General features: G+C 35.9%; 1 protein-coding gene across 1 annotated transcript in view; it reads left to right on the forward strand.

Moving 5' to 3' along the window:
* Nucleotides 1-26755, forward strand: part of COL24A1 (collagen type XXIV alpha 1 chain) — a 124295-nt gene that overhangs the window by 31796 nt on the left and 65744 nt on the right. Inside the window, exons 7-11 of the mRNA XM_039246918.1 lie at nucleotides 7804-7857; nucleotides 16550-16603; nucleotides 16713-16766; nucleotides 23723-23776; nucleotides 24908-25015. Coding sequence (XP_039102849.1) covers nucleotides 7804-7857; nucleotides 16550-16603; nucleotides 16713-16766; nucleotides 23723-23776; nucleotides 24908-25015 — 324 coding nt within the window. The remainder of the gene's footprint in view (nucleotides 1-7803; nucleotides 7858-16549; nucleotides 16604-16712; nucleotides 16767-23722; nucleotides 23777-24907; nucleotides 25016-26755) is intronic.

The following is a 26755-nucleotide window of genomic DNA, read 5'->3' on the forward strand; positions in this document are numbered from 1 at the left end:
TCTGTGTCTCCCTCTTTCTACCCCTCCCCTGCTCACGCTGTCTCTCAAAACTAAACATTAAAAAATATATATTAAAAAAAAAGAGGGGCGCCTGGGTGGCTTGGTTAAGCGTCCGACTTTCGCTTAGGTCATGATCTCGCGGTTCGTGGGTTCGAGCCCCGCGTCGGGCTCTGTGCTGACTGCCAGCTCAGAGCCTGGAGCCTGCTTCAGTCTGTGACTCCCTCTCTCTCTGGCCCTCCCCTGCTCACGCTGTCTCTCTATCTCCTAGAAATAAATAAAAACATTAAAAAAAAATCTATAAAAAAAAAAAAAAGAGAAATAGCTGCTGTAGCTTTGTTTATCTGAATGACCAGTTCCATATTCATGTTTTATGAAAACAATCTTAAAAGGCATATGTAAATTAAATAGGTAGAATAAAAATGTTTTGTTCATAGAAATAAATGTAATTAGTTTAATTTTCCATTTTCTACATGTTATCAGATAAGATTTTAAAAATCCTAGGGGCACCGGAGTGGTTCATCTGGTTAAGCATCCAACCTCAGTCAGGTCATGATCTCATAGTTTGTGGATACAAGCTCCTCGTTGGGCTCTGCGCTGACAGCTCAGAGCCTGGAGCCTGCTTTGGATTCTGTGTCTCCCTCTCTGTCCCTCTGCTACCTGTGTTCTGTCTCTCTTTCTCTCTCTCTCCTAAAAATAAATAAACATTAAAATTTTTTTTTAAATCCTAAAGCAGAAGGATCACATTATGTAGTTACTTCTGATATTTTGACCTGGCTCTTTGGAGATGATTAATTAAAAGTTATATTTTGTTTTAGACATAGAAAAGATTTTAGAATTATTCTGGTTAAATCAAACCATCTCATACAGAGGCATACTTATGTATAAAATATATATAAGATTTTTATCAAATATTTTCTAGCCTCTCTAAAGGCCTGACAGGGAAAAATACGGAAATAACGTTAAAACTTAAAACCAAATGGAAAAATATAGGCAAGTCGTGGAGATAGTGCTTGTTTTTCCCTAGATTCAGGTATGCCAGGACCAGAGAATGTCACTGAAATATAGCATATTAAAAGTCTAGCATAACAATGATTATTTTATCTAGTAGACATAAGACAGATGTGAAACTGAAACCAAGAATATTCTAAATCATTAAATAGAGTCACAGATTATTGTCCTTACATTATGTCAACTGTCTTTATTCACATAGGAATAAGTTAAAATCTGTCAATCAGTTGTCCATTATCAACTTTATGGTTTTGCCAAACATTTCAATTTGAGTTTCTTTTTAGACAATAAGTTCTTGTATGCAAAAATTGGTTTTCCAAGTATATTTTAGACCAGGTAATTTAAGTAATTTATCATATCAAATATTTTATATTAGGGATGTTTGAAAAAAATTAAAACTGTAAGTTTCTTAGTTTAGCTCCTACCAAACATATTAAAATAAATAAATGCAATTTTATTAGGTTAATTTATATCTTAAAAATTAAAAGGTTCACAGATTAAAGAATAAACAATAGAATTTCCATTGAAGAATGTTAAAGTAGGTAGCTGTTTGATACTTTTGAAAAGATCATTCAACAGTGTCTCCCAAAACAGCTCCCATCCTGACACACCCAGCAGGTGGCCTTGCCCAGGCCTGCTGTTATCCAAAGTAGCTTTTGTCCCAGCACACCAAAGGAGTAGCTTTGGCCTGGACTAGCACCCCTCCAGAGTGGCTCCTGACAGGGACATGGGGCAAGGCCCACCCATCAATATGCCTACAACAGTCCTGGCATGACCTCACAACCAATAATATCAGGGGCTGTCCCACCCACCAGCACAGCAGCCACAGCCAGGTCTCTCAGCCAGCCATGTCAGGGGTCAGCCCTGCTCACCAGTGTGTCCACGGCAGTTGTGACCAGTCATTGAAGCCAATGGGCCAGGAGCCAGCCCCACTCACAAGCATGCCAGCAAGGCACTCCTGGAGCACCTGGTTCTGATGACCAGGGGGAAGTGTGCTTCTCAGGCCCAAAAGACATATTCTACATGAGCCTACTCCATCAAAACTGTGAGGCATAGCTGACCTACCTAATACATAGAAACACACAGTGAGTCAGGCCTAACAAGGAAACAGGACGATGTCTCAAGTAAAACAAGACAATACCTCAGAAAGGAACCAAAGGAAACAGAGATAAGCAATTTGCCTGATAAAGAATTCAAATAATGGTCATAAAGATGTTCATGGAACTCATAAGAAGAGTAGCTGAACAATGAGAACTTCAACAAAGAGATAGAAAATATAAAGAACTAATCATAACTTAAGAATTCAATAATTGAGATGAAAAAATATACACGAGAGGGAACAATGACAGATGAAAGGATACAGATAGGTCAGCAATCTAGAAGGCAAGGTGGTGGAAGTCATCCAAACTGAATAGTGTTAAGAAAAAAAGGATAGTTTAAGGAACCTAGTGGGCAATAAATATCAACAGAAGTCTTATAAAATAGACTTTAAAGCCAAGAGTGTAACAAGACAAAAAGAAGAAATAATAAATGAAAACTTCCCTAACCTGAGGAAAGAAACAAACATCCAGCTGCTGGATGCACAGAGAGCTCCAAATAAGATGAACCCAAGAGGTCCACACCCAAAGAAATTAAGTTATCAAAAATTAAAGGTAAAGAGAGAATCTTAAAAACAGCAAGAGTAAAGCAACCGGTAACTTAAAAGGTAACATCCATAAGATCATCAGCTGATTTTTCAGAAATTTTGTAGGCCAGAAAGTAGTGTCTTGACATACTCAAAGTGCTGAAAGAAAAAGCCTACAACCAAAAATACACTTCCTGAAAGATTGTCATTCAGAATTAAGGAGATAGTTTCCCAGACAAATGAAAGTTTAAAGAATTTATCACCACTAAACTGGACTTACAAGAAAGGTTAAAGAGACTTCTTAAAGTGGAAAAGAAAACACCATAAATAGAGGTATAAAAAATATTGTGAAAGAAAAAGCCTCATTGGTAAAAGCAAACATATAGTAAAGAGAATGAATCAACTACTTATAAAGCTGGTATAAAGGTTAAAGAACAAAAATAGTAAAAACAACTATATGTACAATAATTAGCTAAGGGGTACACAAAATAAAAAGATGAAAATTATGGCACCAAATACATAAATGGGGGGGGATAAAAATGTAGGGCTTTTAGAATGTGTTTGAACTTAAGTGACTATCAACTTAAAATAGACTGCTATGTACACAGGGTGTTATATATGAAACTCATAGAAACCTCAAATCAAAACCTATAATAGATTCACAAAAAAATGAAGTGAAAGGAATCCAAATGTGACACAAAAGAAAATCATCAAATCACAAAGGAAGAGAGCAAGAGAAGAACAAAGAAGAACTATATATACAACCAGAAAACCGTTAACAAAATGGCACTAAGTACATACCTACCAATTGTTACTTTAAATATAAATGGATTAGATGCTCCAATCAAAATACATAGGGTGACTGAATGGATAAGGAAAATAAGACTCATCTAGGGGTGCCTGGTGGCTCAGTCAGTTAAGAGTCCGACTTCAACTCAGGTCATGATCTCACTGATCATGAGTTTGAGCCCTACGTTGGGCTCTGTGCTGACAGCTCAGAGCCTGAAGCCTGCTTCAGATTCTGTATGTGTGACTCTCTCTGCCTCCCCCCCACTTTCTCCCTCTCTCAAAAATAAAATGTTAAAAATATTTTTAAAAAATAATAAGACCCATCTGTATGCTGCCTACAAGAGATTCACTTCAGACCTAAAGACACACACAGTCTGAAAGGATGGAAAAAAGTATTCCATTAAAGTGGAAATGAAAAAAAATGGGAGTGTCATACTCATATCAGATAAAATAGACTTTAAAATAAACACTGTAACAAGACAAAAGGATGGGCATTACATGATGGTAAAGGGATCAATTCAACAGGAGGATATAACAATTATAAGTATCTATGAACCCAACTTAAAACACCTAAATTTATAAAGCAGATATTAACAGCCATAAGGAAGAAATTGATAGTAATACAATAATAATAGGACACTATAACACTCCGCTTACCTCTATAGATGGATTATCCAGACAGAAAGTCGATAAAGAAATAGTAGCCTTAAACAACATATTAGACCAGAGGGACCTAATCGGTATTTACAGAACATTCCATTCAAAAAAAAAAGAATATGTATTCTTCTCAAGTGCACACAGAACATTATCTAGGATTTATCTAGGATAAATCACATATTAGACCACAAACATGTTTAATAAATTTAAGAATATTGAAATCATACCAAGCATCTTTTGTGATCACAATGACATGAAACTAGAAATAAATACAAAGAAAAATATGGGGAAAAACACGAACACATGGAAGCTAAGCAACAGCTACTAACCAAACAGGGGATCAATTAAGAAACTAAAGAGGAAATTAAAAACACTTGAAGACAAATGAAAATAAAAACACAGCATCCCCAAATCTACAAACAGGCAAGTTGCCAATAAATTGGACCACCTAGAAAAAAACAAATAAATTCCTAAATGTTTATAATCTTCCAAATCTGAATCAGGAAGAAATAGAAATCTGAACAGACTGATTACTGGTATTTAAAATGAATCAGTAATTTAAGAAACAAAAACAAAAACAAAAAAACCTCCCAATAAACCAAACTCAGGGACCAGTTGGCTTCACAGATGAATTCTACCAAACATTAAAGAAGTGTTAACACTTATCCTTCTCAAATTTATTCAAGAAAATTTAGAGGAAGGAATGCTTTCAAGTTCATTCTATGAGGCTAGTATTATCCTGATACCAAAATTAGAAAAGACAGTACAAAAAAAGAAAATTATAGGCCAATATCCCTGAAAAAACATAGATGCAAAATTTCTCAACAAAATATTAGCAAACAAAATTCAGCAATACACTAAAAGAATCATATTCCACAATAAAGTGAGATTTATTCCAGGGATGCAAGGATGGCTCAGTATTTGCAATCAATTAACTTGATACACCACATTAACAAAATGAAGGATAAAAATCATGATCTTCTCAATAATGTGGAAAAAGCATTTGACAAAATTCAATGTGCACTTATGGTAAAAAAATCTCAATAAATACCTCAACATAAGAACAAACATATATGACAAACCCATAACTAACATACTCAATGGTGGGAAACTGAAAGCTTTTCCTCCAAGATCAGGAACAACAGAAAGACGCCCACTCTCACCACTTTTATTCAACATAGTACTGGAAATGTCATCCATAGCAATCAGAGAAGAAAAAGAAAGGAAAGACATCCATAATGGTAAGATAGAAGTAAAACGTCAACATTTGTAGATGACATTATAATATAAATAGAAAAGAAAGACTTTACCAAAAAAACTATTTCAACTACTAAATTAATTGAGTAAAGTCTCAGGATACAAAATTAATATGCAGAAATCTGCATTTCTATACAATAAAAACAATCAGAAAGAGAAATTAAGAAACAATCCTATTTAAAATTGAATCAAAAATAATAAAATATCTAGGAATAAATTTAACCAAGGAAGCAGAAGACCTGTATTCTGAAAACTGTAAGACATTAATGAAAGAACTGAAGATGACAAAAATAAATAGAAAGATACACTGTGTTTGTGAATTGGAAGAATAATATTGTTAAGGTGCCTATACTCTCCAAAGCAGTCTCTATATTCAGTACAGTTCCTATCAAAATGCCAATAGTGTTTTTCTCAGTACTAGAACAAATGATCTGAAATTTGTATAGAACAACAAAAGACCCTGAATAGCCAAGTCACTCTTGAGAAAGAAGAACAAAGCTGCAGGCATTACACTGCTTGATTTCAAACTGCACTACAAAGCTATGGTTATCAAAACAGTTTGGTACTGGAACAAAAATATATACATAGGTCGATGGAACAGAATAGAGAGCCCAGAAATAAACACACAATTAATATGTGTGTTTTTAATTATTATGATCAATTAATATACAATGGAGAAAAGATAATCTTTTCAATAAATGATGTTGGGAAAACTGGATAGCTACATGTGAAAGAATGAAACTGAACCACTTTTTTCCATTACATGCAAGAATAAGCTCAAAGTGAATTAGAGACTTAAATGTAAGACCTGAAATATTAGAACTCCCAAAAGAAAACAGGTATAAACTCTTGCACATCAGTCTTAGCAATATTTTTTGGTATGTGTCTCCTCAGTCAAAGGCAATAAAAGCAAAAATAAACAATTGGGACATCAAACTAAAAAGTTTTTTTACAGTAAAGGAAATCATCAACAAAACAAAAAAGCAATCTTTTATATGGGAGAAGATATTTGCAAATGTTATATCCAGTAAGGGATTAATATCCAAAATATATAAAGAACTCCTACAACTCAACACCAATAAAACAATCTGATTTTTAAAATGGGCAGGGGACCTGAATAGGCATTTTTCCAAAGAATACATATAGAAGACCAATACACATATGAAAATATGCTTAATATCACTAATCAGGGAAATGCAAATCAAAATGGCAGTGAGATTTCACCTCATACCTGTCAGAATGAATGGTATCAAAAAAGAACAAGAAATAACAAATATTGGTGAAAGGAACCATCATGCACTGTTGATGGAATGTATATTGGTGCAGCCACTATGTAAACCAGTATGAAGATTACTCAAAAAATTAAAAATAGAAATACCACATGATCCAGCTATTTGACATCTGGGTATTTATCTGAAAAGAAAAAACGAAAAACATAATATGAAAAGATACACATACCTATATGTTCATTGCAGCATTATTTACAGTAGCCATGATATGGAAACAACCTAAGTGTTCACTGATAGACAAATGGATGAAAAAGATGTATATGTATGTATATACATACACATACACAAAATGTAATATTACTCAGCCATAAAAAAGAGTGAAATCTTATCATTTGTGACAATATAAATGAACGTAGAGGGCATTATATTATATGAAATAAGTTAAACAGAGAAAGATAAATTGTGTGTGATTTTACTTCTATATGGAGTCCTAAAAACAAAACAACAAAACAGAAACAGACTCATCAAATACACAGAAGAAACTGGTGATTGCCAGAGGAGAGGGTGTAAGGGGGTGGGTGAAATAGGTAAAGGGGATTAAGAGTTATAGACTTTCAGTTATAAAATATGTAAGTCATGGGATGTAAAGTACAGCATAGTGAATATAGTCAATAATATCATAATAACTACATATAGTGACAGATGGTGACCAGACTTATTCTGTGATCGTGTCATAATGTGTATAAATGTTGAACCAGTATGTTGTATGCCTGAAACTATTACAACATTGTATGCTGACTGTACTTCAAAATATAAAAATACATAAAAAGATTATTAAATATAATCTTCTAATTAATGGAATTAAGTACATGGCTGAAGGATCCGGATTAAATCTTTTTCTATCATTTTATCATTAAGTAAAAATGCAAGTTAATTTGACATCACATGTCACATACTTTATCCATCTGAAAATTCATCTTGTTTAAGTGGACTTCATTTCTTCAGTATTTTTCCTAGCAGGATCATTATGAGATTCTCTTTAAATAATTCAATGCTTACGATGTTCTTAGTGTTATTGACATTCAATCTTTTGAAATTGTTTAGTGGAACTAAACAAATAATTGTACATTTGGTTTCACAATTCTGGAAAAAAATATTCCACACTAACTGTATTATCTGCATTCACAAATACTTAGATCCAGCTGTGAAACTGATTGTTTTTGCATGTGGTTTCTGTAGGGTCCTGTGGGGGAACAAGGAGAGAGAGGAGAGCCTGGAGCAGAGGGCTATAAGGTAATTACAGCAAGTTTCACCCCTTGCTTCTAAATTGAATCAGTGTTCTCTGTGGTTTCGCTCAGGTTCAAATGAAAATAAATATCATTGAGTTATTAGTAATATCTTACAGTTTTGATCCGAGAAGAAGCCTAGCTCTTTGTACTTTCTGTTTCTTTTTTCTGGACTCATCTTCACCTCCTCCCATTGTTGCTTTTTTTCTCATCATCAGATCTCAGCCGAAATGTTACTTTGGGAGACGTTCTCTTTCTATCCATCACTTTCGATCTTATTAGATTTCCTTCATGACATTTAATGCCATCTATATTATCTTATCACTCTTTTATATATATTTGGGGTTTTTTGTTGTTGTTTATTGTCTTGTCTTTCCTACCAAAAAGTAAGATCCATGAAAATAAGACTCTTATCTGGCTTTTCATCATTACATCCCCAATTTCTAGAATATAATGTTCCTGATGTATAGTAGGAGTTCAATAGAGTTGCCAAATAGGTGTATGAATGTCATTATGTTCTCAAGCCTTCTGTCAGTTTTGTCCTCTTCCATTCTTAGAAGGATTTTATGAGACCAACTTTATCAGCCAAAATTATATTAGATTACGTGTAGAATATTCTGTGTCATTTTTATTAGCATATTTATGTTTAGGAAGTTCTGTATTCCTGTCTTATCTCTCTTCCCTCCCTGTTTATAGTGTCATTTGTTAAACAAAATAGTCATCTGCTAACTCTCTCCCTACAGTTGCTGTCATTCCTTTTCTCACAACATTCTCTGCCTACTCACAGTATTATCTAATCTTTATTTACATAAATCCTATCTTTCCTTTATAATTTAGTTCAGACTCCCTTTTTCCAAGCTCACCCTAACAGCAATCTTTCTGTATTTCACAGTCCTATAATATTTATTATTTATAGAAGTCATTTGTATCTGTAAGTGTTTCTTAATCCAAGGAATCCAGTGAATTTACTTGAAATTAAGTTCTTTTTGGGTTGAGAGGACAACCCACTGCCTCCAGAATAATTTGAAAAGCATCTTAAACTTCCTTAGCTTTTTTTTTTTCTTGAAAAACAGCATGACTCTTTTTTTATCTCATTCCAATAGGCTTTTTTTCATTTTTTTCATTTATTAATTTTTTTTAAATTTACACCCAAGTTAGTTAACATATAGTGCAATAATGATTTCAGGAGTAGAATCCAGTGATTCATCACCTACATATAACACCCAGTGCTCATCCCAGCAGGTGTCCTTCTTAATGCCCCTCACCCAATCTTTCTCTGACTGGCTAATTTCACTTAGCATAATATGTTCTAGTTCCATCCACATTGTTGCAAATGGCAAGATTTCATTCTTTTTGATTGCTGAGTAATATTCCATCGTTTAAATATACCACATTTTCTTTATCCATTCATCAGCCGATGTATATTTAGACTCTTTCCATACTTTGGCTATTGTTGATAATGTTGATAGCGCTGCTATAAACACTGGTATGCTTGTGCCCCTTCAAAACAGCCCTCCTGTGTCCTTTGGATAAATTCCTAGTAGTTCTATTGCTGGGTCGTAGGGTAGTACTATTTTTAATTTTTTGAGGAACCTCTGAACTGTTTTCCAGAGCAGCTGCACCAGTTTGTATTCCCACCAACAGTGCAAGAGGGTTCCCATTTCTCCACATCCTCACCAGCATCTGTTGTTTTCTGAGTTGTTAATTTCAGCCACTCTGCCTGGTGTAATGTGGTTTTGATTTGTATTTCCCTGATGATGAGTGATGGTGAGCATCTTTTCATATGCCTGTTGGCCATCTGGATGTCTTCTTTGGAAAAGTGTCTATTCATTTACTCTTCCCATTTCTTCCCTGGATTATTTGTTTTTTAAGTGTTGAGTTTGGTAAGTTCTTTATAAAGTTTGGATACTAACCCTTTATCTGATATATCATTTGCAAATATCTTTTCCCATTCCATTGGTTGCCTTTTAGTTTTGTTGATGGTTTCCTTTGCAGTGCAGAAACTTTTTATCTTGATGACGTCCCTATAGTCTATTGCTGCTTTTGTTTCCCTTGCCTCTGGAGATGTGTTAAGTAAGAAGTTGCTGGGGCTGAGGTCAAAGAGGTTGTTGCCTGCTTTCTCCTCTAGGATTTTGATGGCTTACTGTTTTACGTTTAGGTCTTTCATTCATTTTGAGTTTATTTTTGTGTATGGTGTAAGAAAGTTGTCCAGGATTATTCTATGTGCCATTGTCCAGTTTTCCCAATTCCATTTGCTCAAGACACTGTCCTTTTTCCATTAGATAGTCTTTCCTGCTTTGTCATAGATTTGCCATATGTTTGTGGGTCCATTTCTGGGCTCTCTATTCTGTTCCATTGATCTATGTGTCTGTCTTTGTGCCAGTATCATACTGTCTTGATGATTACAGTTTTGTAATACAGCTTGAAGTCCGGAATTGTGATGCCTCCAGTGTTGGTTTTCTTTTTTAGGATTGCTTTGGCTATTTTCGGTCTTTTATAGTTCCATACAAAGTTTAGGACTGTTTGTTCTAGCTCTGCGAAGAATGCTGGTGTTATTTTGATAGGGATTGCACTGAATATTGTAGATTGCCTTGGGTAATATTGACATTTTAACAATATTTGTTCTTCCAATCCATGAGCATGGGCTATTTTTCCATTTCTTTGTATCTTCAGTTTCTTTCATAAGCTTTCTATAGTTTTCAATGTATAGACTTTTCAATCTGTGGTTAGGTTTATTCCTACAAATTTTATGGTTTGGGTGCAATTATAAATGAGATCAATTCCTTGACTTCTCTTTCTGCTCCTTTATTATTGATGTACAGAGATGCAGCCAATTTCTGTACATTAATTTTATATCCTGCAACTTTGCTGAATTCATGGATCAGTTCTAGAAGTTTTGGGGTGGATTCTTTTAGGTTTTCCACAATCAGTATCATGTCATCTATGAAGAATGACAATTTTATTTCCTCCTTGCCAATTTGGATGCCTTTTATTTATTTGTGTTGTCTGATTGCTAAGGCTAGGACTTCTAACACTATGTCAGAAAACAGTGGTGAGAATGGACTTCCTTGTTGTGTTCCTGACCTTAGGGGGAAATCTCTCAGTTTTTCCCCATTGAGGATGGCGTTAATGGTGGGTCTTTCATATATGACTTTTATGATCTTGAAGTATGATCCTTCTATATCCACTTTCTTGAGAGCTTTTATCAAGAAAGGATGCTGTATGTTGTCAAATGATTTCTCTAAATCTATTGAGAGGATCATGTGGTTCTTATTCTTTCTTTTATTAATGTGATGTATCACATTGATTGATTTGTGGATATTGAACCATCCCTGCATCCCAGGAATAAATCCCAATTGATTGTGGTGAATAATTCTATTAATGTATTGTTGGATCCAGTTGGCTAATATCTTTATTGAGAATTTTTGCATCCAGTGTTCATGAGGGAAATTGGTCTGTAGTACCCCTTTTTATTAGGGTTCTTCACTTTGGAATCTAGGTAATACTGGCCTCATAGAATGAGTTTGGAAGTTTTCCTTCCATTTCTATTTTTTTGGAACATCTTCAAAAGAATAGGTATTAACTCTTCTTTAAATGTTTGGTAGAATTCCTCTGGAAAGCCATTCAGCCCTGGACTCTTGTTTTTTGGGAGATATTTGATTACTAATTTGATTTCTTTACTGGTTATAAGTCTGTTCAAGTTTTCTATTTTTTTCCTGTTTCAGTTTTGGTAGTTTATATGTTTCTAGGAATTTATCTATGTCTTCCAAATTGCCCAATTTATTGGCATATAATTGCTCATAATATTCTCTTATTATTGTTTGTATTTCTGCAGTGTTGGTTGTGATCTCTCCCCTTTCATTTGTGGTTTTATTTATTTGGGTCCTTTCTTTTTTCTTTTTGATCAAACTGGCTAGGGCTTCATCAGTTTTGTTAATTGTTTCAGAGAATCAGCTCCTGGGGCAGAGTCTCACTGAGCAATGGCCAGCTTGCCCCAGAATACATTCATGAGGTCACGCAGCTGCAGAGGTTCAGAGATTACGGCAAATCACAACACACAGCTGAGCCAGGTTTCACCACACTCTGGCACCTTTGTCCCAACACCAGCAAACGTGGCTGCTCTCCAGAGTCCACTGGGACATTTGCCTGTGGGGAGGCCGTATGGCCTCTACCAAATGCACTCCAAGCAGGGGAACCACTTCTCCCCTTGTGGCCCACAGACACCCCCCACCCCCCAACCTCACTGCCTGACCCTGGGGATTTACTCAATACCAGAGCACTACCAGATATTGAGCTCTGGAATTTCCAACTCTGTGCACCACTGTTCATAGAATCCTAATGGTGTCATAACCCTCTCCTTTCTCCCCATCAGTGGTTTTGAGGAACAGATTTCTTGTTCAGTCCCTTGTCAGTGTTTCCACTCTTTCTCTCCAGCTGCTTTTGGCAGGAATGATTTTCCAGAGAATGATCCGATGTGCTGCACTCCCCCACTGTTCCTTTCTTTGTCCTCTGTCCTCTCTCCACAAAAACAGCTTCCTATCCCCTGTAGCTTCTTCTCCCCCAGTTCCCCAATCTGCACGCACTATGTACCTGCCGAGTTCTGTGCTAAAGTTGTGCAGATTGTTGTGTTAATCCTCAGATCAATTTCCTAGGTGTGCCAAATGGTTTGGTGCTGACCTAGCTGCATTTCAGGGAAGAGACAAGCTGAGAACTTCTATGCTCCTCCACCATCTTGGAAAACCACTTCCTTAGCCTTTTCTGTGCATAAATTCACACATTCTCAGGAAAATCTTGTTCTTGCAATAGCTTCATTTGGCCTCTACCAACTACAAAATATTTGGTTGGTAAACTAGCAAATCTACTGACAAATAAAAAGGTAAATATTCTTTTGGAGGAAGAAAAGAATCTCTTCATCTGGCAAACAGAAGAAACACCCTGCCTGTCTTATTCTGAATAGTCACACCTTATTCAGAAATCCTTCATCAGAGAACTTCTTCCTAGGCTCACTGTGGAATCTATTCCTCCTCCCTCATTCCACACCTACTCCTGATGAAGTTTTCATTGTCGATATTTCATGAATTAGTTTGATCCATATCATCCTTTCTGTCTTATTCTATCCTATGTCCTTTTAGATGTCATTTTATCATTTGTTGATAGTTTTATTCTAAACAAGTCATCTTGAGCCAGGCAACCACAATAATTTTATTGCTGAGACATCTGAAAGTCATGAAATATCCACACTTATCCCCTGCCAGTTTTTCCCAAGCACAAGTTTGATTCATACAGGGGAACTATGCTTTATTTAGAATTAAAGTATTCTGATGTAGCCTCAGGTGAGATTTTCAATCATTTTAAATTGTAAATGCTATCATTGCACTGTAGTAAACTAATGATTAGCGTTATTGTCAACCCTTCTTTTAATTGTACTAACATACACAAAATATAAAATTTACCACTTTAAAGTGTACAATTAAGAGATATTTAGTACATTCCCAATATTGTACAACCATCACATGCTGCGTAGTTCCAGAACATTTACATTACCCCAAAGAGGAAGCCTCATAGCCATTAAACAGTCAGTCTGTATTTCTCCCAGCTTTTGGCAACCATTACTTTGCTTTCTGACTGTATTGATTTATCTATTCTGGATAGTTCATATAAATGGAATTGCACAATATATAGCTTCTTGTGTCTGGCTTCATTTCACTTAATATAATGTATTATATTATAATTGATGTTGTAGAATGTTTTAGTACTTCATTCCTTTCTGTGACTGAATAATCACCCACCTTTTTAAAAACATTTTTATATTTACAAATATTCTTACAATTGTAGTGAACTCACAATTATCCGTTGGTATAAAAAATTGAATGGATAATGCAGATTTTGCTTCCATTTTGCTATGAACAATTAGAAATTTTTAAAAATGTTTTTCACTATCATTTGTTCTTTTTTCCTCTTGAAGAATCTGAGAATTACAAAAGTCATGTGTCTTACTCATTGTCATCAATAAATACTCATTAGGCATCATTATACATAACAGATCTTGAGAAAGATAGAGAACATAGTGGGAATAAGAATGTTATACTGTCAAGATCTGCTTTTTAAAACTATGAGCAGAAATATACAGATTCCCAAGATTAGATCATTTCACTTTGGTTTGGCAAAGTCCATAGAGTCTTTGCACACAATAAAACAACAATAAATCCTCAGTTGGCCATCACTGCTTAGCATCAGACATACATTTCCAAATTGCTGTTGGATATCATCATAGACACCTTCAATCAGTATGTCCTATACCAGTTTCATCATCACCCCCAAATTTGATCATTTCTTTCTATGTCTTAAATTCAGTGAATGCTACTATCAGACATTAAGATGTTCAAGCCAATAAATGAATAGTCCTTCTCTCTCTCTTTCTGTCTGTCTCTGTATCTCTCTCTGTCTCTCTCTATTGCTCTCTTCATGTGTCTGTTGCTCTCTCTATTTCTCTCCTTCTGTTTCTTTCTGTCTCTTTATCTCTCTTGTTCTTTCACTCCTCTCTCCTTTCTCTCTCTTCTCATCTCTCAAATTCAATTGGCCACTTATGTTGACCTTAGATAGCTCTGGAATCTGGCCATTTTGCCCTACTTTAGTTTAGAATTCATCATTTGTGTCTGAATTATTGTAATAGCTTCCTAACTAGATTCCCTATCCCCAGTCATAGCCCTCTTGAGAGGGCTATCCATTCTCCACTTAACATGTTCTGTCAGATGAATCTCCATTTATTCCCCCATGCTATCCACTCTGCCAGAATGTCTTCTTTTTACTTTACTGCCTGAAACACTCATCCTTCAAACTTCAGCTTATCATCATTTCCCTTATAAAATCCTTGGCCATCTAACTACCTTTAACCATTTAGCCCATCTCACTACTAATATCATCAGGCAAAGTCACTACCCATAACCTTGTCTACATAACTTTATAATAATATTTACTACAACATATTTAATTTTTACCAGTGCAGAAATGGTCTTTCTCAATTTTTATTGGAATAGAAAGAACCAGAGGAATTATAGTGAACCTGCTAAAAAACAAGTTTGTCTTTAGTGAGATTTGTATCCAGACTTCACAAAACCAAGAGAAGCAGTTGGCTATTCTGTGGTCATTCTAAAAAGGTCTTTATAAAACTACAGACAAAATGGTAGCAATGTCGCAATTGGCCATCATGGTCTTGAGTTTTATAGTTTGCTCACCTGTTCACCCTCACTACGTTCTGTAACTCCATCCTTTCACCAGTCACTTCTCTCCTGAATTCTGCTTTATAAATGACTTATAATAGTCCTATTTATTTATGCCACACTTCCTCTTGACTGATCTGATTCTGTTATTGTTGACACTCCTCATGTTTTCTGGTAAGGCCATGTGTGGTAATGATATTCTCTTTAGTTATGGCTATGTTCTATAGAAAGCTTTCCAAACAGTCTTTGTCTCTGGGCAATGTTCACTCTCTTAAACAGAATTCCTTTTTTTTTTTTTTTTTTTTAATCAAGAGGTTGAATCTTCAAACCACAAACTTTTGCCTGAAAGAATGCAAACAAAGAGGACTTCAAATGATCTTTCTGTGAGATAAATATCATTAGCCTATATAGGCAATCCTTGCTTCTCCTATTCCAGAAAAAGGAGATGATGAGCCTACTGTCTTTCCTATGACATTCTTTCTGTAATACACAGAGTGGAAAGAAAGAAATATGAAGTGAAAAGGACAGTAAGGAAGGGGATAAAAGACTGCAGGCAGAATTCTTCATAGTCTGACATGCCCTTGGGTTGTTGCTAGTTTCTGTTTACACACTTGAAAAGGGAAATGTGGTAGGACAGCATTCCTTCTTAGGAGGAATAGAGTGGTGACAGACTGCTAAATATCAAAGTCACTTGGTGTGTCTCGGCATTAGTGACTCCCAATTTTCAAGTCAATAAATCTATCCAAGTGGTGTGAACTTAGTTTGTAAAAATGGAGACCATACTACACTTCTACAGTGGGAACAGGTTGAAAAAGGAAATCTATTCTCAAACTTTTTATTCCTTTGGTTACTTACTGTATTTGTTTCCTGACCAGAATTACCGTAAACTGAGTGGTTTAAAACAACAGAAATTTATTCTCTCCCAGATACCAGAAACCTGAAATGGTGGTGTTAACAGACCTTGCTCCCTCTGCAGCCTCTAGAAGAGAAGTCTTCCTTTCTTCTAGCTTCTGGTGGCTGACAGTGCTTCTTGGGGCCACATAGTTCCCATTCCTACCCGTATCTTCACATGGCCCTCTCCTTCGTTGTTTGTGTCTATCTCCTCTAAGGGTGCTTGTCATAGGCCATTCAGAATAATCTCGTTTTAAGAGCATGAACTTGATGATATCTGCAAAGACCCTTTTTCTAAAAAAGATCATATTCACAGTCTGTGGGGATTAGGGCATAGAGATCTTTAGGTGTATCACCATTCAGCCTACTATGTTGACCTATGTGCAAAGCAAAACAAAACATTACAGCCCTCATTTGTCATAATATCCAGTGGCTGTTATGTTCTGGAATATCTCTGAGAAAGAATCATAATTTTTGATATTTAAATTAAATTTTGTAACATTTTGCTACCATTTGAAGTGATACTACCCTATTCTCTAAGTTGCACGTATCTATTTACTCTGAAAATATAACCTTTTGTATTTCTAGGGTCACATGGGTTTACCAGGACCAAGAGGCGCTACAGGACAACAAGGGCCCCCCGTATGTTTTGCAAACATTCTTTGTGATTCTGGCATTGAAAACAATTAATGTTAATATATCTTATTTGGTCTCTGTTTATATGTGGTTTCTGTTTGATTTCCTATTAAAGGGTGAGCCAGGTGACCAGGGTGAGCAAGGACTAAAAGGAGAGAGAGGATCTGAAGTAAGTTGAAATTATTTAAGACATTTTGAAACTTATTGTTGGTTTGAGAGGGCAGGGACACGGGAGCTGCTGTTTATCATAATTCAAATGATCATTCCTGCTTCCTGAGCAAGGATCAGCTGTAGGCCTCTAATCAGAGTATTTGTCAGTAATTGTGCTAAGACTATTGATTAATTCATGTGTTTGACTGCCATCCACAATTCCCTTTACCAGCAGCCTTCTGGTAAAAATTGCCTGAGGTTGTCCCAAACTACTTGTCTTTCCTTGGGATTTCAAGCAGAAATACCAATAGGCCTTAAAACCAGCACTGCAAAGTGAAAACCTATCAGTCAAACCTATTTAGTGGTTGTAGCAGGGTAGAAGGAGAAAGAGTTTGACTATGTGAAATGTACTCACAATTGGTGTAAAATATTTTTAAAATTTTTTAAATGTTTTATTTATTTCTGAGAGAGAAACAGCGTGAGCAGGAGAGGGTCAGAGAGAGAAGAATACACATAATCTGAAACAGGCTCCAGGCTCTGAGCTAGCTGTCAGCACAGAGCCTGATGTGGGGCTCGAACCCACGAACCATGAGATCAGGACCTGAGCCGAAGTCGGACACTTAACCGACTGAGCCACCCAGGCGCCCCTAAAATATTTTTTTTTCCATAAGACAAATCAGTTCTCTGTTATCAAACAAACGAAAAATGTATTAGCTTGTTGAATGTAGCCATCTCTTTCCCTGTGCACTCATGGATGTTGCCTCAACCTTACTGAAGGTTGTTCCCTTATAACTCGCTTTGTAATTTGTACCATCAGTTTACTGCTATCCTGCTTTTCATGGCATTTTGATTTAACATACTATAGATTTTAAATTGAATTCTTAAGAAAATTTAGTGTATTTTCTCCTAATTTGTTCAGCAGTCTTCACCCATACTTTGTGCATCCTACTTACAGGAGTAATAAAATTGTTGAATCTGATATTACATAGGTGTTTACTCACCTGAAGCTGTTTTTGAATAACCTTGACGTCTACCTAATAACTCCTTGGCAGGTTCCTTAATAAATAAAAAATAATAAATAAAAAATAATATCCTATCTAAGGCAAGCCTTAACAAGACAAAACACACAGAGAGAAGATAAATGTCTCTCTCATTCACTTAGAATTTGTTTTTAAGTTTGTTTGTCTGTTTGTTTGTTTATTTATTGTGAGTAAGAGAGAATGCATGTGAACACAAGCACAAGTAGGGGAGGGGCAGAGAGAGAAGAGAGAATCCCAAGCAGACTCTGAGCTGTCAGCATGGAGTCAGATGCAGGGCTTGAACTCACAAACCATGAGATTATGACTTGAGCTGAAACCAAGAGTTGGACATTATTTAGCCATCTGATCCACCCAGGCACCTCCTTACTTAGAATTTTAATACCCAAATTGGAAACAGTAGTGGAAACAGCGAGGAACCTAGAACACTGTTACTGCCTTCTCGTGACTTGCATTAGGTGCCTAAAGATGCAAATGCTCCCCCAAGGTTTGACCCCAAAATTTATCATCTCTTAGAATTAGTACTTTCATATTCTCAGTATTGTCTTTTTTTCTTTTTTGACATACCTCAGGAAGAAGAAATGTTTTGGTATTTATCAGTATCTGTTAAAATTATGCCAATGAAAATCAAATATTCTTCCTAAACAACTATATATCTGGCCTATGCGGTCAACTTACCCTGGATATCAGACCCAAAAGATTCTGAGAAACCATGGTTTTAATTCTGTATAATTCGGGGTGCATAGGTGGCTTAGTTGGTTAAGCGTCCGGCTTTCGCTTAGGTCATTATCTCGCAGTTCGTGGGTTCGAGCCCCGCGTCGGCTCTGTGCTGACTGCCAGCTCAGAGCCTAGATCCTGTTTCAGAGTCTGTGATTCCCTCTCTCTCTGACCCTCCCCTGCTCACGCTGTCTTTTTCTCTCTCTCCTAGAAATAAATAAAACATTTAAAAAAATTTTTTTTGAAATTCTGTATAATTCAAGGGAATTAGTTCTTTCCTGCTTTGGGCAATGCTGACACACAGTTTGAGGTTACATCAAAAACCTCTTAGTGGTGTCTTGGTGGCTCAGTCGGTTAAGCACCTGACTTCAGCTCAGGTCAAGATCCCAGGTTCGTGAGTTCAAGCCTTGCATCTGGCTCTGTGCTGAAGGCTCAGGGCCTGGACCCTGCTTCAGATTCTGTGTCTCCCTCTCTCTATGCCCCTCCCCTTCTCACACTGTCTCTCTCTCTCTCTCTGTCTCTCTCGTTAGCTCTCCTCTCAAAAAGAAATAAATGTTTAAAAAAAAAAGCCTCAGAATTTATGGAGCACCTGTATAGCTCAATCAGTTAAGTGACCTTATGTTGGCTCAGGTCATGATCTCTCAATAGGTGGGTTCAAGCCCTGTGTCAGACTCTTTGCTGACAGCTCAGAGCTTGGAGTCTGCTTCAGATTCTGTGTCTCCCTCTCTCTGCTCTTCCCCTGCTTGTGCTCTCTCTTTCTCTCTCCAAATAAACAAACATTTTAAAAAAGAATTTAAAATAGTAATAATTGCTACAAGAATAATCACTGACCATGTATTATTCACTAGGGACACCTTCATTGGCCAGGTGGATCCTGTCCAATGGCTGTCATCTTGTTTTTGCAAAGCTTTAAATTTGTTTTTTAGATTTCAAAATGGCCCTTTAAAATCATCTGGACCACCCTCTCATTTTTCAGATGAAAAATTTTAAGTCTCAGACAGATTGAGTTACCTAAGATCACAGAATTAGTTAACAGAACCAACACTAGAAACTTTATTTCCTAATTCCCAATATATACAAAAGCCTGCTATTATTTTGAAATCGTTTATAAATTAAGTAAAATATGAACTTTACTTAACCATCTAACTTATTCATTGGGTTCTCATGCATGAGATGGTAGAGAAAAAGAACAAATCAAAGCCAATTGCAGAGCCACTACATTTTCAAAAAGACTTTTGTAATTTAAATGTAGTGAACTGTCCTATAATGGCTTTCAAAGACTAAAACTCCAGCCAAAATCTTACTTTTCTTCCAAAACAAAATTCCAGATTTTAGTGAATTGAAAGATCTTGGTTAAAGAAAAAACAAAAGAAGAGAAAGAGTAATTATTGCCTAACTCTAAATCTGTGTTTGTATTGTAAAGCCATCCTCTCTAACAAAGTTAGAAGTAGCTAAGTATTCAGGTAACTGTCCTTCAACTTCATTTAAATAAAAACAAATGGGTTTGGACTATGATAACACATTTTTAAAATGTCCATTATCAAAACAATTAGACTACCTTCTTTATGAACTGATATAATTCCGGTGAATGGAAAGCTGTTTTAAATGGATCTGATTTCAAACGGGCCATCCTGTTTTTCAGAACTAGCCAGACAAAAGAGAAAGCACAATTTTATGCTCACTCTAAAGACTACAAATAAAAATCATTTGCCTTTCCTATCATAGACAGGAAAGTCTATTTACTGACTTATGAGGTACTTAATATTGAAATAAAATAACATGAGTAAGTTAAGTTTGAAAGTAGCATTAGAATACTTCCTGCTTTACTATAGTGGAATTCTGGGTATTAATTGAAGACTGACTTTTTTTTCCTTCTTATGATAGCAACTCAATCACGCACCATCACCTTATATGACAACATATTATCTTTGTCTTTGACCCATATCTATAATTTCTTAATGAAATAAGAGACCACATCTCCATATGATTAGTGTTTAGTAATACCTGGCTCATTCACAATGTAGTTATAAGCCAAAATTTCCTTTTTGAGATTTTTTTAAATGTACAGTTTTTTCAGGGTATCAGTTTTCTACACTTTATTGATCTTTATATATTGAAAATCTCCACTGTAAGACTGGTTTTTCTAGCTGGCCTACTTCCTTTTAGTATGATGACAATAAAGGTAATAAGGAAATCTTTCCTGATTTGAACATTTCAAAACAGCAGAGACTATAGTTTTGTTATTTGTTAAATGCTTTTTTGTCTTCAATAAACAGATTTACCACAATTGTCCTATTACAAGCAGCAAAGTATACATCAAAAATAAGTTTTGTAGTCATACTTTTTCTTTTGTGTTATTCTATTGAGAGCTGCTTCCTGATACCCATCCAAGTCTGAATAACATTCTAGTTTTCATGATAACAGGCACATACGTGTAGATTTCAGCACACAACATTTGGCTTTTCTGAAATAATCCCCAACATAATGGTCATTCCAAAATGTAATCAGTCTGTGATGTTATGTGAATCTCTTTGTTTTTATCTTGTTATTTAAGTGTTTGGAGTAAAGCCATTACTTACACACATAGTAGGTCTGACCCTTAAGCCATAAACTCAGGTATACTAAATAAATAACTTTTTTATATTCTTTATAATGGAACTTAACATCCATCCTGAGTGCCCTTCCTGACTGGTGGTAGGAACCTAATTGGTAGAACGTTCTAGTCAATTGACTGCCTTTAACTCCATCCGTGTAAATATGCTGCATTTGATTTAGAGTTTTCCTATTCATTCTCTTATCAAGTCTACAGTTACATTCTGGGTGGCAGTGGTGGGGAAGAGGAATGGAAGGCAGGTTTGGTCCTCAGTCCTCTCTTTATACCTGTATACACTGAAATGCACATCATCCATTTAGGTCCTCACTTGCCATCATCCCACCTTGGCCCTTCCTGCAGAAGCCCTTTAATCCGTGCTGGCATGTACAGCCATTTTCTGTGTACAGAAAAGGTACAAAGTCTCCTTATACAGGCCCTTAAGTGCTATATGCTTCTGTTCTTGGCTGCATGGAAATACATTCTGCTAATCCCCATTCCATACTGTGTGCTTGGGGGACTCAGACTTTCTTAAGCCCACCAGCTAGACATTCCAATGTAGAAATTTGTACTCTACAGCAGACACTCAGTGCAGTTCATGTGAACTTCTAAATGAGGACTTTAGTCTCCCTCCCATTGTCTCTGTGTCCAAATCCCCATGCTTTTCTGAGGGTATTATTGTTTCCCCCACCTCTGGACTTGAGGGCAGAGTGAGATGTAAAGGTCCCTTCTCAGAGATTCCTGTCAGTGTCAAGCAATCTTGCTTCACTTCTGCTTTTCTTCTTACCTTTCTCCAACTTGAAGATATTTATATCCCCTCAAGTAAAAAAAAAAAAAAATTCTCTTATACTATTTCTTTTTGCCATAAATTGTGTGACTGGAAACCTTTGTCACCTTGGTTTTGATACTCAAATATAGAGTTTTAATATTTAAAACTCAGGCTTTTGGGGGTACCTGGGTGACTCAGTCAGTTGAGCATCCAACTTCAGCTCGAGTTTGTGAGTTCCAGCCTGCCATCATGCTTTGCCCTGACAGCACAGAGCCTGCTTCTGTTTCTCTCTCTCCCTCCCTCTCTCTCTGCCTCTCCCCTTCTCATGCTCTTTCTCTCTCAAAAATAAATAAATATTGGGAAAAAAATTTTTAAAAAATAAAAATCAGGTTTTGTTTTTAAAAATGTATTCTTCTCAAAATACTATATCCTTATAAAATTATTACCCCATGAGCTTCAGAAGACTATGTTAAAATCCATAAGCTAAGGAAAAGTCTATTTTGAAAATCTAAAATCTAGAACAGAGCTATCGCTTTACATAAAAAGAACTACTATAAAGGAAACAATACTCTGGCCAACATATTTTAATATCATCACAGTTCATATACTATTTAATTCATGCAATTAGAGATAACTGAAATCATAATTTTTTCAATATTTAAAATCTTGTAGGTTTATATTACTTCCTTATTGTGTCCTAAAAGATATATTTTAGTTTAAAAACTGTATGTCCCAGAAATTCCATCTCCTTCAGCTTAACTAACATCACCTATTTTGTTTTCTGGTTTCCTTACCCTTAGAAAGACTTTACATTAGTGACTTTAAGTCAAGTCAAATAGTTCTCCAAATTGGAGGTAAAACCTTGTTCCATATATCTCCCTATTATCAAATTCTACCAAAGTTGGATTTTTATCTCTTACAGAAAATGCCCTTTTTTTCTATTATGACATATACTATTTCTTCATAAAATATTGAGTCCATTTTCAGAAGATGTAATATGTTATGAAATTATTTACTTTGTTGTTGTCAAGTTGAACCTTTGGCACAATTTACTTTCAAATTTGAATAACTTAACATCCCATTTTGGTGGAATTATCCTGTTTGTGACAACTTTTGATGACTTCTGAGAAATGTATCTGGTAATGACAATATGCTTCTTTTTCTTATTTGCAAACTAGGTCACTCTTTTCCACATTTTTCTTTTTAAAATAATTTCAGGATATCATCAGAATAATGGCATGATTTGCAAAGGCAAAATTCCTAACTATCCTGGCAGACCAGTTACTGCTGAATCAATTATGATTTAAAACATCTCACACATGGAAAAACAAAGAGTTCCGTGGGAAATAAATATCTTTTCTTTGATTCACAAGTATGTTCTTGTCTATGCTTCCAGATAAGCACCTTTTAGGCTCTTGGTTCATGTCCCTTACTGCACCATGAGTGCCTTGAGATCAGTAACTTTGACCTTGCATTCCCAGCAGAGCACAGAGTGCCTGATACATAATACTCAGTAGATGTTTACTGAATTAATAAAGCACTGTGCCACTTTCAAGAAGAAGACAAAGGCTCTGTCTGAAAATGTGGACATTTATTAAATAATATTTGTTCCCTTTTAGAGCCAATATTTAGATTCTTAGACCCTAGAATTTGGAGCTAGATGGAAATGCATAGATTGTCTGGTCAAACTCTCATTTTTCAGATAAAGAAAATGACTCCCAGGGAAGTTAAATGGCAACCTCAATGACATAGCTAGTTAGTGGCAGTACTTGCTGTGGCACCCAGGTCTCCGGGTTCTTTTCTATACCTTCAGTTTAATTAAGTTTATTACAATTAATTACAACTGTGCTTTACATTTTTAGGGTCCGAAGGGAAAAAAAGGAACTCCTGGCCCTTCTGGGAAACCTGGGATTCCTGTAAGTAACAGGCCCTTTTCATCTTTCTTGTTTTTCTAAATAGAATTGGCAACTTCAGCAAGCAGAAAGGTTTGGGGCCAATTATGACAAGTGTTGGATAAATCAGCTTGTCTTCAAAAAATAATTTAAGCTCAAGCTGGAACACAGAGGGAACAAAATATGACCATTAGTTCAAAACCAAGCTTGCTGTATAAATATAAGTCTGCAATTGAAGGATGCTGTTTTCCGGTGTTATGGAGCTCTCTCTGTGGACTCGTTCGTGCTACTCTCTGATCATGAACCACTGAAAACAGGGAACTGAGAATATGACTAAATGATTGGTGACAAAGGTCAGAGATTTTCAAGCATGGAAAAAAAAGCCTGAGCTGGATTGCAATTGAAGGACTCAGCCTCTCAGTTCCCTGGCAAATAGAACAGAAAGTCTTAGAAAAAAATGTTTTAAATCATTTCATCACTGAACAATGATTAATTTTACCTTAGCCATCAGCTTCCTCTAGGCAGGCAAATATGTGTTGACTGGCTTATTAGCAAAGACTTAGTTCCTGCTGGTCTTCCCCAGCCAAGGGCTAGATGCCTACTTTGGGTGCCCTGTGTTGGTTCAAAAAAGAAGAGAAAATGAACATAAATTATAAGCACATTCAAAAGAGATTCATATAGGTAAAATCCACTTACCCAAGACTAGAAAAAAAAAATGTTCAGGCCTTTATTCAGTCATATAACCATCTGTTTCAAAATGATAACAAAAAGAACTGTAATTTGTTTCTTGAGAAAATAATATGGCTTGGGGTTTTGCAGATGGTAAATGATAGCTGTTTCCTACGCTGACAGGTACATATAGCTGACTTTTCACCATAGCTGGATAAAGCATGGGCCAGTACAATGAAAACTATCAGAGAATTACACTCAAGCTGAAAAGCTTACATAGTACAGTTTAGTTAGCTTGGCATTTCTGCTTAGGGAACTTTTAAAGACAGTTACCCGATCTGTTGAATCCACAAAGGAATTCAGGAAATAGGAAAATTTATCCTGGGGCAGGGTATTAAAAATGGGAACATCCCCCTACCAAAGGTAATTGTCATTTAAACATTTGTACAGCATCTCTCTATAATCCATGCAATTTTCATTGCCAAGGGTCTTCCAGGCCTACCTGGGCCAAAAGGCATGCAAGGATACCACGGAGCCAATGGCATTTCAGGAAACTCTGGAAAAGTTGGGCTACCAGGAAAACAGGGACTTCCTGTGAGTAGAATGAATATCTCTTTACTTTTTATTTCTTACTTATAAGTGTCTTTTTGCTAGACCATGTATGTTTTGGGTTTCTTAGTTTTGATATTGTCCCAGATTAGCCAATCGCTGCTTTAATAGTTGTTTTGGAATTGTGTTTATGATCTCTAGGAAATGTCAATGAGTCTATTCTCTTGCATATTTTATGTCTAATTAACTCATGATAAATAATATATGCTACTTTTGTACATATATAAGCTTATACATAGAACCATAAAGAAGCACAATTTTAGGGACTATACAACCCAACTGTGTTTTGAGTTCATCAAGTGACTTAAGCCACCTTTGGAACATTGAAGGCTTGGCAGTAGCTCAATGTAAGCTCTGCCAAATTCGTTTTCCTTTTCATTTTACAGCCTCAGTATTTTATAAAAAAGTCATGTGAATATTTTCTCTGTGCTCATCTAGGGTGATGCAACGATACAGATTCTTATTTTTATGCAAATGTTTATCTTATTTATTTGATCAGATATTTAAAAATCATAGTTTTGTCTTCATTTAGCCATTTCTTCTCTTTCCTTTCCTTATGCCATCATAATCCAGATACTTTTCATTATCTCACCTTGGTTTTTCACTTGAAAAATTAGAATCATTAGCCACATACTTTCAAGAACCCTGTAAAATTTACCTTTTTACATTTCTGCTGGATACAGTTATCTATTGACCTAATTTTCTTTTTTTTAAGTATGAAATCAATCCTAGTTGTTTATTTAAATATAGCCTGGTGCTGTACCTAAGCCTGAACCCAAATTAATATTCTTCCTTTACTATGATGAGTTATCTTATTTGTAAAAATAAATAAATAAATAAAAATTAAGTAATTAAGAAACTATGATATCTAGTCAATTTAGTTATTTCAGAAATAATATAGCCAGGTTCTATCTGAAAAGATGAACAGTGTTAGCAGTCTAAACATGGTTTCTGTTTGTTTTGAAGGCAATATGTCACAACATCAGATCATCAGGTTAAGGCCTAAAAAACTTTGACAACAGGCTGTTTTTAATTAAAACAGCTATTTTATAGACTTCTGTCTGCCACTAACATCAGTGTGGTTAAAAGAGGACTTTCATTTGATGGGGTGCCTGGGTAGTTTAGTCGGTTGAGCGTCCAACTCCTGATTTCAGCTCAGGTCATGATACTAGGATCTTGGGATTGAGTCCCAGTCAGACTCCATCCAGAGCATGAAGCCTGCTTGGGATTTTCTTTCTCTCTCCTACCGCCCCTCTCCCACATTTGCTCTCTCTCTAAAATTTAAAAAGAAGAAAGAAAGAGAGAGAGAGAGAGAGAGAGAGAGAGAGAAAGGAAGGAAGGAAGGAAGGAAGGAAGGAAGGAAGGAAGGAAGGAAGGAAGGGAAAAGAAAAAGAAAGAAAAGAAGAAAGGAGACTTTCATTTGAGATCTTAGTCCTTTAAAAATTTAATGTTTATTTATTTTTGAGAGAGAGAGACAGAGCACAAGCAGGGGAGGGTTAGAGAGAGAAAGACACAGAATCCCAAGCAGGCTTCAGGCTCTGAGCTGTCAGCACAGAGCCCAACACTCTTGCAGAATCTGATCCGGATCACTGGTGGAGGAACCAAGCAGCACTCTTGGAAGGGTCCTTGGAGATCTTGGAAGGGAGGAGGTTTATTTTACACCAGTGGGCTCAGAGATCATTCTCCAGATGTCTGAGCCCAGAGCATCATCATAGAGAGTAATTT

The sequence above is a fragment of the Hyaena hyaena genome, unplaced genomic scaffold (assembly GCF_003009895.1).
Source record: "Hyaena hyaena isolate Hyena2069 unplaced genomic scaffold, ASM300989v1 scaffold_286, whole genome shotgun sequence".
NCBI classification, from domain to species: Eukaryota; Metazoa; Chordata; class Mammalia; order Carnivora; family Hyaenidae; genus Hyaena; species Hyaena hyaena.